The sequence below is a fragment of the Meles meles genome, chromosome 2 (assembly GCF_922984935.1).
Source record: "Meles meles chromosome 2, mMelMel3.1 paternal haplotype, whole genome shotgun sequence".
NCBI lineage: Eukaryota > Metazoa > Chordata > Mammalia > Carnivora > Mustelidae > Meles > Meles meles.
In genome coordinates, this window is record NC_060067.1 from 176,703,801 (window position 1) to 176,718,754 (window position 14,954).

General features: G+C 39.2%; 1 protein-coding gene across 1 annotated transcript in view; it reads right to left on the minus strand.

Annotated features, from left to right (window-relative positions):
- Window positions 1–14,954, minus strand: part of KCNU1 (potassium calcium-activated channel subfamily U member 1) — a 158,461-nt gene that overhangs the window by 70,317 nt on the left and 73,190 nt on the right. The window contains exon 19 of the mRNA XM_045997611.1: window positions 11,554–11,668. Within this exon, the coding sequence (XP_045853567.1) occupies window positions 11,554–11,668 (115 nt within the window). The remainder of the gene's footprint in view (window positions 1–11,553; window positions 11,669–14,954) is intronic.

Here is a 14,954-nt window from a genome sequence, read left to right on the forward strand (position 1 = left end):
GGAAAATAGTGAGATTTTATTAGACAAGTACGGGAAGAGAAGCACATTCTAGGAATACACATAGGCCCATACCGGGAAAAGGAATAGGGTATGTATGGAGAAGTGAGAAAATATAATACTGTTTGAGTCCAGAGGAATTTTCTGAGAGGTAGGGACCACATGATGAAGGGCATTGTTAAGGATTCTGATCTCATTCTTGAAGGTACTGACCAACTGCTGAAGGGAAACAATACTGTCAAATTTTCATTTTTGATACCTCATTCTAAGTGTAATAGAAGGATAGATAATGAGGGATAAGAGGAGATATAAGGAGACTGGTCAACTGCCATTTTACCGCTGGTCCAGGAAGAAAGAAGCTGGTGGCTTAGATTGGGATTAGAATTGGAGATGGAAAGGGTAGAGAGATTAAAGGTATTTTTAGGAGTTAGACAAAGAAAATGGGACAACTGACTGAATCCAGGAGAGAAACCTATCTCACAACTTCCTCACTTGCTTCTCTTACCTCTCACCAGGACTGCTAGCCCAGGTATTGGCTGCTGATAGACCTGGCTGGGTTCACCACTGGTTTTATTATTCATTTTTGCCTTTGTTTTTGTCTACCTTAGAGTTTGTTTCTGAGTACAGTGAATATAGGCAGGTTAGAAATCAGGCACTTGGGGTAAGTATTAATTTTAGAATTTTTTGCCCATTTGGTATAGTGCAATTGGTTCCACAATCATTGCTTTTACTACTTCTCCATTTCTTTTCAACTTTAGTGCTCCCGTCGATAATGTCTCACCCTGTACACTGTGATTCTTGGTGTAAAAATAAGCCAGCCAGGGGTGGTATCAGGATCAGGGGTCCAGATACAGTTTGAAGAGGCCTCTCAACCCCTGAAAATTTAATTCCGTACCCACATACACACAGGCATACTCCTGGGAATTACTGTGTTATCCCTTCTCTACTCTTCTGTTAGTTCCTGGCTTGGAAAAATACTCTGATGAGATCCCGTGGCTGAAACAGTAAGACGAAGGATAGTAAAGAAGGAGTAAGGGAAGGAGAAAGAACTGGAGGCAGCTGCACAGATCTGCAGGTAGAGCTGGGAGTATCTGGCTAAAGAGTGAAAGAGTTATGGGTTAGGAGCCATGTTCCTTTACTCCCAGTGTCCTGAAGAAAGACAAAGGTTCCAAGTGGGCAGGCAGACCAAGAAAGTCCCTCAGGATGGAGGATATAATCAGGGTTGGCTTAGATAATCTGCTTATGCAGACTGTAAAAACATGTTCCTTCTGTGCTTTCCTTCCTGGTCCCAAATAGTCTTTTAAGATTTAGAGTCAGTCACCTGACAAAGGCCCGTGACTTTGAAAAACAGATGAGTGTAAATTCACCCAAGATGGTTTCTGCCTGCTTTATTCTTTAATATGTTCAACTTTCCCCCTTACAAATTAGCTGTAAAAAAAAAAAGAAAAAGAAAAAGAAAAGAATGACAGATAGAATCCATATAAAGAGGTGAGAGCCTTGTGCCACTGGGCTCATTGATTTTTTTTTTTTTCCTCCCTACCTCAGACCTTGTTCCTGGGTGAGCTTAAGGGATGCAGATGGAAATCAATTACTTAGGGTGTGGGTGCTGAGAACCTGTTCCTGGAAGACTGAGCTCATAGGCCAAGCAGACACTTGACCTGACCCTACAAATTCTTCCCAGTTATCTTCTCCCTCTGAGCTATCTCTAAGTCTCTTAAAACTGGTTTCTGGTGTTGATCCACAAAAAGATTTCTCAAGGATTAAAACAGAAATAAAGTAAGAAAAAAGGAAACATATTACCCATGGTCCTGGCGTTGAATACCGATGTGCTAAGCAAAAACTGAAACCCTGGACATGGAGAAAGGATCGAGAATATTCAGATCTACTCCCAAACCATGTAAAGCCAGGCACAAGGTTTGGCTGACTATAAAATCTAACAGAATATTTCAGTGGAAGCAAATCTAGCTAATCAGTATGAAAATGCGCTTCATAAAATATTGTTTTAAGAACTAGAAATATTAATGTATTCTTACTTGTGATAAAATGCAAATATAAAGGTCTTAATCCTAATAATCACTTCAGCCAAGAAATAAAGATTGTGAAAAGTTTCATGTTGGAAGACCATTTACACTGCTCATGGTTACTAAGCTGTACCTATGGATTAAGATGCTACTTGGAATCAAACTCTGTAAAGTTTGCTACTCTCCATTTCAGGCTCCTTTAGAACATGTATATATGTTCTATAAACATGTATATATGTATATATAGATGTGTATGAAGTATAAATCTATAAAGTAAATCATATATATATTTATAGATATATGTGATTTACCTTATTGATTGATTCTTATATAGGAACACCAGAATCTTCCCCCAAAGAGTAATTTATTCACAATGTATGCACTAGTGATTCTAAAAAAAATGTATTAAAAATTTCTTCCATTATCTAAACTGAACATTTACTGGAAATTTAAGACTGAAAATGGCAGCTTCTCTTATACTTATAAATTGCTTTATGATTTTTTTTAACTAGCTTTCTCCCACTAGTACCTTAAATACAGAGGAAATATAATAATACCTACATTTCATTATGAGGAAACCAGAAAGTGGAGAGGCAGCAACTTATCTGGGTTAAAACTGGAACTAGAATTAGAATTGCAGCTTCCAGAAGAGGGGTCAGCCTCATCTGATGGACAGAGGCTCCTGCAACAAAGAAAGCCCAGTCTAGCAAGGGCAAGTGGTGGCACCTGACACCATCTTGTCTGGGAGTAGAGCTGTCTTTCCAATAAGACCCTGGGAGTAGAAAAACTCTGGTTTTAAAACAAAAATAAAGGAGTTGTTTCTTGTCTTTACATAAGGGTTCTCCACAGAATTATGTATAGTGACCCACTCATTTAGAGCATAAAACAGAGTAACATTGAGAAAAAAAAATACTTGATTTCCACATGTTTTAAGGAATGTGACTATTGCTTAAAGACAGTTGGGTTTGTAAATAAAAAAAGGAACAGTGATTACTCAGCTTGTCTTGTGGCTTTGGGGAGATTAGAGTAGGTTTTCAAGAAGCCAGATTATTTAGTTTGCTTTTTAGCACTATCTGCAGCAATATTTCAGAGTGAAATAAGTAAAATATCTGTTCCTTTTCATTTGGCAGCAACAAGATCTCAGGAAAAAAAAATAAATAAGAAATATGTAATCCCCACGATGTAATCCCAGGGTATGGAAACTCACTTCTTTTAAATACTTCCCTCTGGCATAATTGACTTTTCATATGCATTTTAATAATGGTATTTCAGCAGGTTGCAAGGGAATTTTTTTCTTCGGTTGTTGTTGTTGTAAATTATGGTTTGGAAAAAAAAGTGTTATAAATCTAATTGCATTTTCACTTATATTAACAAGTCAGCACAATCTTCCAGCATGTTTACCAAGCAATTCCAATATTTACAGCTGACCTAATTGGTTGTGGGGTAGAAGCAATGAACAATATTTTATTGTCCTTGTAGCTGCGCGTGCGCTGAAGACAGCTGTGGCAGCGTGCAGCTACCCAGCAACCCTGAGGTTTTGCCTGCCCTGGTTTGCCTTTGTCCACCAGCTGAACAGAACAGGATGCAGCAAGACAAAGGAAAGTGAGTCCTGGAGTGGGGACGAGAGGAGTTTGTTAAAGATGTCTTTTCTCAATCTTCTCTTGACAAAAAGACTTCCCAATTATTTGGGGGCTGTTAAAGACTCAGAATGAAGCTGTTCTTGGCAAGTTTGGATGAAAAGTTAAAAATAATTGCATGAAAGTCAACAAGGTATTGGGTGAACATCCTTGATATTTGATACTGACTTGAGGACAATTATGGGCCTGTCTTTGACTTTCACTATCAAAGCCACCCATGGTCTTTAGGAGCCTAGTGTGGGACTAACATAGGTTGCATTCTGATATTCTAACATTCTTGGGGAAAGACGTAAAAAGGCAATTGATCCTACCAGACAGAGACCATATTGCCTCATGGGGAGACAGGAACTGGGTCTCCCTTTCTTATCACTGAAGGTAAGTTTAGTGGCCGCTCTGCCACTCCTCAGATTTAAATTGAAATGACATTTCTCTCTAAGGCCTCTGTCTTACCTACTCAAGTTATTGGTGGTAACACAGATGTAGAGTGCTAATACAATTTTAGCAGAAAGCTGCTTTGAGGTGAATCTTCAGAACATGGGTTCAATTATTTTGTGTGACAGTCGTGCCTCCTGTGTTATGATAATGGCTAATATTCATTGAGTGCTTACTGTTTGCTAGGAACTTGGCCAAGAGCCTTACATTTAGTCTTCTCAGCCTCCTGAGATCAGCGCCCCTTGTTTTACAGAAGAAGGATCTGAGCCACAGTTTAGGAAGTGCCTTGCTCATGATCACATAGCATGGAAGTCATAGAGTTGAGATTTTATTTTCGACAGTCCATTTCTGGCATGTCCTCCTTACCTGTGGGACTGGGCAGCCTTCTACTCTATCACTCTTGCAACCTAAAAACTAAAATGCCAAAGCACACAATAGGCTTTGATTTGTGATTTTAGATGTACCTGAAAGGCCCTCATTGAATATCTCCTGAAAACATACATCCCATTCTGGTTGCTGCCTGAAAACCCATAATTGGGGGATTTCCTTAGCTGAAACCCTTGATCCCTGATAAGAGAAAAGCTACCCTTGGAAGGGCTAATATTTTAAACTTGTGTTCTTGTAAATGATGGTTCAGACGCTGATGGGGATAGTAAGTAGCTGGGAAGTATGAGTCTTGGAGAAGGGTGATGGTGAGTGTCAAACAGAGAGCAAAGAACATAGAATGGAAAGTGTGACAATTTTTCCTAGAAACTACTAAGTCACGTCCTCATCCTTGAAAAGAGTTTTACAAGCAAACAGTAACTAAGCTTCCCATAATCTTCACCTTGTCTTGTTGAGTTGGTCCTTTATATATGACCTTAAACAAACACGGCCTCATCCCTGCCTTTTAAGAGATTATAGATGACAAAAATGAAGACATGCAAAAACTAACTACTTAATGCAAATAAATATATGCACTCAGTAAGTGATCAGTTGTCCCACTGTTATTTTTATTTCCATATTAGAAGAGCTGCTTCTTCATGTTCCCATCCAACTAAATCAATGGAAATTTCCATACCTGAAAGTCCTAGGAGAATATGACTTCATTTTTCTTAAGACCTGTCCACAGATTAACAAAGAGGTTATAAAAGGCATTTGTCCTTCCTTTATTATAGCCTTCTAAGCTAGTCAGACAGCTAGAGCAAAGAAGACAGGAGTGATGGAAGGAATATGTTGAATTTTCCATGGAATTCCTTGGACATTTTTATGAAGCCTGAAGCTATTTTGTCTCTGTTTTTAAGTAATAATAATAAAATATTATTTGTTAATCTGAATTATTCACTTGCTTAATAAATACCTGATGAATTATTCCTCTCCATATAGTACTTTGCTAGTGTTGTGGCACTTTGCTTCTCAGAAATCCGATATTTGCCTCTAGGTACAAGACAAGAACTAGTTCTTTCCAAATTCTTATTCTTCTACTTGCTAGGACCCTAATTCTTTCACCTGTTTTTGGAACTCAGGCTCATTGGGCATAAAAATATAATTCCAACCTGTGTACATGTATGTCTCTCTTTATCCCTACCCCCATACCTATCTGTACATGATACATTCATATTACTGTTTTCTTTGGACTTTGTATTAAGACTTGATGAAGGTGTTTATTACACTTCATGAACAACCCATCCCCCTGGTAGGGATTCCTACATACCCAAATACAATCAGTTGCTCTGAGGAAGCCATCTTTAGAGATTCTAGAATTTATAAGACTGCAAACATAAGTGCTATCTGGACTCTTAGAGAAAGGTAACTCTGGAAAATCAAAAGCTGGCTGTATAGTACTAAGTACATGTGGGTTTCTAGAACATGATTTGAAATCCTACAGTAAGGGCAAATTCAATATGCATATATGCATAAGAGAATCAAAGAACACTTTTGACTTACTAGTTATGGACTCTATTTTATTCAAATAAAAAAGTCAATTCTTGTCCAGAGGGAAAGTTATTTTAAAAGTTTAAAGGAAAGAAAGGAAGGAAAGTACCCACTCAGACAATGTTATAACCTCAGTTTCTGTAGAAAGCTCAGATAGGATGTAGAGAACTATGTGTGGTGATTTATACCCAATATTCTGACCCTGGAAAGGCCCTCAAACTGTTCCTCAGTAGCAGTCCAGACTTCACTGAGGTTAAAAGATGGTGTTTCTCTTGCCTGGATCATCTGGGGCACAGAATTTAATAAGATGTGTAGAACTGAGAATAAAATGACAAGAAGGGCCAGCTTTCTTTCCCAGCTGTGTGTGGCGGGGGGGGGGGGAGGTGAGGGTGTGAGTGTGCATAGTATCTGAAAGTCAACAGTCATAGGGACAGATGTCTCAGGAGTCATCTGTGAGAATAAATTATATAGGGTTGGGAATGGGTGTGACAGAAGAGAAACGATTTCTCCCAGTTAGATGGATTTCCCCATGTCCTTATGAATGGTACACCTCTGACACTAACAAGCTTCTGAACTGGCAGAGGATATAATGGCAGTCCTTCTGGATGGACTATAATTTGCTCAGAAACCGAAGATTGCCATTAAATCGGCTGTGCTGGAAGACACTGAGGAACAGCCAGAGAGCTGGAGTTGCCATGGAAAAGTGTTGCTGAGGGGGAACAGCAGACTACAGGCAGATATGGACATGGTGAAGTGACCACACCAGTGGGAGGTTCTGTATCACAGATCTTCACTGAAAACCCTGATGATCTGCTCCATTGAGCTGCTGGTCTATGGATGGTGGGTGGTAGACAATGAATGAAATTTTGGAAGTTCTGAAACTTCAGACCCTCTCCTTCTGAATGTGAAATAAATTGGTTGCAAAAGTATGAAAATCTAAGAGCCAGAAAAATAGTGGCAGAGGAGGATGGGGGAGCAGAACAACAACAGCAGGGACCATTTTGTACTTGCTCAATTTTGACTGTGTGTTAGGCTCTACATAAGAACTTAATCTGTTTTATCTTGATTATTTAGGTTCTAATATTATCTCTATTTTGCAGAAGAGAAAACTGAAGCATAAAGGCTAAAGAGGATGGTGATCCAGGATTCATGCCTGCTATAGGGACAAAGTTCATGACTGGTATCCATGGGACACTTGACCTTTAAGGAGCTAAGGTTGGCTTGGACATTAAGAAAGAGAGAAAAAAAAATGGCATTCATGGTCTCTGGTGTCTCATGGAGAGTATGAAGATGAAGTTGATAACATATGTACATATGATCTGAGTCATAGGTTACAAAGATATGGTGGGGAGGGAAATTACACAGGAAAGTATAGTAGTTAGATTTCAGTATAGTCTGTAACAGTTGAATTAAATAGATCCAGAGGGAGGATCTCTAGAGGAGGGCTGATAAGCCCAAAGAAGACAAATCTTTCTGTTGGAAATGGTTTCTTCTCCTGACCCAGATCTATCATAAACTGCTTGGAAATGTCTGCCTCCTCTACTTCACTTGATCAGATATCTGTCAATATGTGTTTGAGTTTATAAACACCTACTTTTTAAAAATACTGGATGGTTTAGTGTGGTTGTTGCATTACTGGTCAGTCACTCCATAATGCAAACTAGCTGTATCTAAATCTTTTCTTTGTAATACCTAATTCAAATCAGTTTTACTGAAAAATTAAATAACTGTAGAATGGCAGAATGGATAGAACAGTCTCCAGATCACCCAAAATTGGGTGGCCCTAATAAAGAAACTGGAAATGAGGTCTGAGAGGCTATAGGAGCAGTTGAAATGCATTTTTATTTATCATAAAATTTTGCATAAGTCTAACTGGATCACCATGGAAAGGAAGAGGAAATATTCATTTTTGTTCTGTCGTATTACATGACCTCTTGATATAAAGACACAGAACTCAACTGAATAGAGCTAGTGTTTGTTTATTAATTCAACAAACACACATTTAACTACCACTTATTAAACAGACTTTTGTGTGCTAGTCTGAGAACCTACCTGCTATTTATAACACTGCTTATTCTATGGGAAGAGAAAGACCCCAGGGATGCAAAGAAATATTGGACTATAACTTCTGTATAAGTTAGGGCTGTCTCTATTGCTTCAAGTACTAAGAATAGAAGATAGTAGTTTCTGAACTTACTGGAAAACCCACTCGTGGCCTGAAGATTACATCTTTGAAAGCACCAAGCCCTGGTCAGCAAAACTATAAATAATATTATGCTGTTTTGGGGTATGTGAATGTAATACTATTAACACATCAGAAATGGATCACGAGTAGCACATACCACATATTTTACATCCCCCCCCCATAGTGACTAATTGTCTCCATTAAGCCATCAAGTTTATTTTACCACTCACTGTTAATCAGGACATATGTTTGTCAATTTGTTAACTGGAGTTATCTTGGCCCTGTAAAAGAAAAAAGAAAAGGAAAGAAGAGAAGAGTAGCGAAGCAAAGAGTAGAAAAGAGAAGAGAAAAGAGAAAAACAAAACAAACAAAGACAAACAAAACAAAACACACCCTATTCTATAGCACTAAGTGGAAGAAGGTTATAATTGATCCCACTGACACTGTACTTAAATCAACTGAGCTAACCAACTCCATTGGTGAAATATCACAGAAATGCACTCACAAATGGCTCATATATATATACGAAGTGTGTAACACTGTCTAACTGGTAGTATGACTCTGATTAGTTTTTTAGAAATCTGTAGCTCAAGTGAACATATCTTGCTTGTTAATTAAGAGGTACAGATGACTTCAGCATCATCTTTAGAGATGATCTGGATGGCTAACTTTCATGATCTCTGACCTTCTTTATGGGCTTTTAAAGCATATTCAGGAATGCCCCCAGCCAGATATGGGCTGACAAGCCCAGTCTGTGGGAGGACCATGCCATCCAGATCAATCCTCCTTTTAGGTGCTTGCTTTGGACCATTTCCTTATTTATCACAGACAGTGGAGGGGTTAAAGACAATGGGAAACATACCAATATGTTATTTCATTGTTATAGCTGTGATAAAGAATAGCGGGGTGGGGAAAAGTCTGTGAAACTGAATGGCTACATTTACATTTAAATATTTTCTGTAGTGTTTGGTATTCATTACGCATGGATCCTCTATTATCAGAGAAAAAATGTGGGAAAAGAATCAACAACAGCGTAAGCATGGCTGGAGCACTTCATGTGTTATCCTATATGTTGTCTTTATATTCTCGAAAACAATTTTTAAATGTAAATCATGTTTTTGTAAGAATTGTGCATTAACATAAAGATAACATATACACAAATACACATGTGCACAATACCAATAGCTAAGAATGTATTCTTAAAAAAAAAAGATTTTATTTATTTATTTGACAGACAGAGATCACAAGTAGGCAGAAAAGTAGGCAGAGAGAGAGAGAGGGAAGCAGGCTCCCCACTGAGCAGAGAGCCCGATGCTGGGTTTGATCCCAGGACCCCAAGGTCATGACCTGAGCTGAAGGCAGAGGCTTAACCCACTGAGCCACCAGGCGCCCCTAAGAATATATTCTTGAGAAATTTGAGATGTTATGTTTCACAACACTCAAACACACACTCTCACCTCTAGTCAGACGAGCTGGTAGATGGAAGGCTCCAGGTTTCCCCCTGGCTTTCTCTTGTTGTAGCCTTCAAAGGAGTTAAGATGCCTATTCTCTCCTACCTTTAATCCTACCTGCCACAGGAAACTTTCTGGAACAATCCATCCATCCCTTATTGACCTCTTCTTCCTCTGACCTCCTGGCAGAATCATTGATGTAGCACAGGAAGGAGTGCTGCTTTATTTGGCTTCTGATTTATTTTATAGGAATTCATTTTGTTTACCCAACTAGATTGCATGGATGTTGAAACATCATTTCTATATCTACAAATGCATCAAGTAGAGTGCCTATTTGGCACATGGAGATACTCAATAAAAACCTATTAGCCTATTTCCCAACCATCTTGATAGAGGGAGAGAGATCACAAGTAGGCAGAGAGGCAGGCACCGAGAGAGCAGGGAGCAGGCTGCCTGCTGAGCCAAGAGCCTGATGCGGGGCTCAATCCCAGGACCCTGAGATCATGACCTGAGCCAGAGGCAGAGGTTTAGCCCACTGAGCCACCCAGGTGCCCCTCCTATTTCCCAACCATCTTAAAAGGAAAAATATTTGCAAATCCCAATTGTAGTGAGTAGCTATTTTGCTGTCATTAAGAGTAAGACAAAATGTGAATTCCTGCAATACCATAGCACTTTCCTCCACACAGTTCTTAATCCTTTCCCACAGATTATCTCAGTCTGATAAAATGTTGGAATAGAAGGCAAGGAAGGGCAGAAGCTGTAATTCCTAGGACTTCTATATTCCCCTTGGAAAGTGCACACAGGAAGAAGTAGCACCTTAGGTGGCTCAGACATTAATGCCAGCCTCACCTGCAGGAGTGGTACAATAAAGCCTCTGTTAACTAGGCCCATCTATAAAGAACCCCTAATTAAACAGAAGCATGATTCTTCATATATTAAAAGAAAGAGATAAGTTACTAAAAAAAGGATCAAGGATTTATTTCAAAATCTACCTCCTTGAAGGCTCTGTACTTACTAATTATAAAAGGAACATCTATTGAAGACTTACTGTTAACCAAGAATCAAAGCACTTTAAATACCTAATCAATTCAATTAATAGAAAAAACCTACAAAGTATTCATGACTATTACACTCCTTTAATGTAGCAAAACTGAGACACCTAGAAGTAAAGCAACTTGCCCAAGATCACACAGTTTAAAGTGAGCATTTCAACTTAACCCTAACCCTAGCCCTCATCTACATTATGTAATGTCAATGCACAATGACCATGTTCTGCTGGTAATACAGTATTCACCTGTAGACAAGCACAATCATTAAAAATTTTCCTGGTATAGTACAGGCACTAAACTGAAATGTTGGCAACATATTACAAAGCTATTCACAATCAACTTTGAAGTGATAGAACTTTTAGATTGACCCTCTATTTAAAATCAACTGAACAGATCACCCTCTACCTCTAACTCTGCATTCTGGTAATCAAGATTTTAATATACTACAGGGGAAAGGGAGTGAGGGAGGAGGCATTATTTGACCCTGTTTTGCAGACTGGATAACAAAAGCAATCTCATCATCGGTTTGTTGTAAATAGGGGATGGATTAGTAATAGAAATTGGGAGTAACTGAAATTTCACCCCAATCTACGCATGTAGAGAGCCTGAAAGGTGATCAGAGAGAAAACTGAGTACAGGACCTTTGGTTATCGCAGGTAGAAAGTATTTTGAGCCATGCAGCAAGGAGGTCTGTTTGTTTAGCTTACTGACATTGGGAGAAGCAGAGATGAATTTACGTTGGTGAGGAACAATTCCACTGGTCACTATAAGGGCTGATAAAGCCAACATTCTTGTTGACATCACATTTTTTATTGTCCAAGGGTCCTCAGAAACCCACAGGGAACCAGGGTTCTCTGAGACTCTTACCTGGTGGCGAGGGTCACATTGCTTATCATTTTCTGCTGTCCCCATATCATACAGTCATGCACTGTAGAATCGGAGAATTCTCTCACGTTGTTTTTCTTGACCATCACCGTTGTCCCTGCAAGAATACAGGAATCTTAATGAGTTGTCATATCTTTCTGGAAGGTATTTTTGAGCCATCTCTACTGACTGAGACATTTCTAGGCCCTTGGCTAGGGAGAGGGTGAGATCCTTAGCCACAGACCAATTCTAAGAGGATGGATTATAGAAATATCTTTCATTCCCTTATGCAGAGTTAGTGGGTGGAAAACGATTGTGAGAATTTCAATACCATATGGATGCTTAAATACGCATCTACTGAGTTGCTGCTATACCTTCTTAAGACATCACCCCTCTGTCTCACCCAAGTGTAGCATCCAGAGAGCCTTCCTGCCACAGGCAGGGTCTGTAGCCAAGTTTGGACTCCAAGAAAGGATCACTATACAAGTTCCCTTCTCCCCTTCTGCAGATACTACTCAGGCTGCAATTTATTCTCAGTGGATACTGCCTTTTACTTTATTCTTTACCTCAAAGGATTCCTTTATTATTAATTTTAACTTTTGAAAAATCTTGATCTTACACGGGCTGGGTCTCAAAATATTTGTGAATTTCCAAACCTGGAAATAACACAAAGGCAAATAATGTTCTCATCTGCAAAATGGAGATAATGCTGGGACTTCAAAGGGTGACTGTGAAGACAAATGCAAGAATGTTTTAAATTTAATAATTAAATGAGCCATATGAAGCTGCTCTGAGATAGAAAAAAACTGACACATGAGCCATTACTTCTTCTTGCACCCATATGTTGGTATTCAATCATGCCTTTCTTATTCCAGGACCCAGATTCAACCTGGGAATCTTTTCAACACACTGGACTAGGGTGTCATTGTTGGTTGATTAGAACTAGCACTTAGTATTGTGATAAGAAATTATCGTTTTGAAGGATGCTTGGAAGTTAAATGCTTCTCTTTCATTCTCCAAGGACCCTGCATTATCCTTCTGCCTGAACCAGATTCCTGGGTGATCAGAGATGCAGAACGGTCTGAGAAGAAGTTATGAAGGAGATGGACAAAGTCAAGGAGTAGCCATCACTCTTATTCTTCCTTGCCCACCCAAGTGGAGAAAAGAAACATGGCCTTTTCTTCCTGTGTCAATTTAAGAATTATCTGTGTACTAAGACTACTCTTTGTTCATGTGGAACAAACTTTAAATCCACATATCACCAGGTTTTTAGATAATGGCTGGCAGAAAGAACCACACAGTATCTTAGTTTCCCTCTTCTTTTGATGTAATGCTTTCTGACCCATTCTAATCTATAGAAAATATCAATTGAGTGAAAACATACTTCTGGAAGAAGACAGACCTCCTTTGGATATGTGATTTGTCAACTTAAATCAGCAGTAACTGCATCACACAGGTGTTCTAAGAGCCAGGTTTGGAATAAGACTGCTCCCTACCTATAATCCTCAGATACCTTCACTTACATATGGGGGCTTGATGGGGGTTTTCAGATTGACTGATGTTTCCTTATTTCCTGGTTACATTTTGCCCTGGGGGAAATGGCTCAGGGACAGAACATCTGAAGAAAATTCTGAGTGAGGACTGACGTGTCAACTGTCAGTCTTTAAAGCTAGCTGCTAAGTACATGTGATAGAAGCTGAGGTATGGAACGCAAAAGGCCAACATGCCCAAACTGGCTTAGGAACAATGGAACTTTCGGAAAGTCTCTCCTTTTTCAAAGCCTAACTCGGCAGCCAACATTTGCCAGGTATTAAGAAATGGGTGGGAGGGCATAAGTGGGTGAGGCAAATGCTAGGTATCAACTGCTCAAAATTTTTGCTAAAGCTTTGAATCTTCCTTTGTGTCATTCTTAAGAAAATCTCTTCTGAAAACACATTAAAGATCTGTATAATCTTGGAAGCTTTCATAGTTATGGAAGTATATGCATGTGGGGTTCAGAAAGAGCAGCCTGTATGAGGGCTGGGGGCACCTCAGGCTGTGGGTAGATTGCCTGAAGGCAAAAGGTGAACTGGCCTCCTGACCTCTCTTGGTCCCTTCCAACTCTAATTCTGATCCTAATGACTTTTGCAAACTGTCTAAAAGTGTTCTCTCTAGCAGTTTGCAGACAGGGCAGTTAAGAATGGGCAACATCTATTGTTGTCCTTGTCCCTAGTTTCTATGCTGCTTCAAACAACTGAGGAAAAAGCAAAGAATACCATCAAAATCAGAAGCCAAATTTCTCTCTCTCAAGGCAGTTAATAAGCAACTGAAGTTTCCCTGATTACATTCTAAAGCAGTTTGATCACTTTATTTAGTTATATTTTTATCTATCTACAGCTGACAGTGTATAAATATTTTTTCATACTTTAGGCAAGAAAAGAACAGAATGGATTTTTGCCTTACACTCTAGCTACACTGTTAACATCTTGTCATGGCTTCCTATGACCTCCCTATAGATATTTCAAAGGTTTCTGGATAAAGCATTAGACATCAAAAAGGACATGGCATCTAACATCTGTGAATGACTGAAAAGAAATAAGTCCCTATAAAAAGGCCAATATTTTTATTAAATTTCTCTCTTCTTCAAGAAGTGATACCCAAGAAGCTATAGACAAGCATTTTCCTCTTTGACATACGTGATAGGACTGCATATGAAGACATGCCTCATATATAATTTCCATATAGATAGTAGTAATTCTATCCCTTTCTATCTTCTTCAAGAAATCGTGTGACAACAACACTAAAAAGCGATATCATATATTCTGGATAAGAATATGAGATGACTCTAGGAGACGAAGAAGAAGCAGGACAACAGATCAAGCCAGTGCCTTAGTCTTGCAAATGGAAGGATAGCATTCATCTATCTGCTTTTTTAATTATTTATATAACCATTCATGATCAGAAGTTTTTTTCAAGAAAATATAGCCATGAAGGATGACACGGATGAGCATAGAAAAGAGGCTAGAACCAGGGAAACCAGCTCAGAAGCTGTTATAATCACTGGGATGAGACATACAGAGCGCCACAGCTGAGGTGGAGCTGGACACCAAAGACTGGAGAAAACGGAGCCCTGCCGTCACCTATAGGATGAGAATAACAACTGTCATGAATAAAGGAATACAAGATATTTGTGTACGGTCTTTGTAGTTATCAAGTTGCTTTCCTTTATATTGATATTCAGTGGACGTGTGGTCCCTGACCCTGCTTCAGAGAAGAGGAGCCATCTAAGAACCCCTTCTATTCTCTCTCCCACCTAAGGCCACTGGTACAGGTGAAGAGCTCTGACGGGACTTCAGAGCTGCTCAGGTAAGCCAAGCCAGGGAGACCACCTGGTACATTCATTCAGAAATTTCTATCTCAGCTGT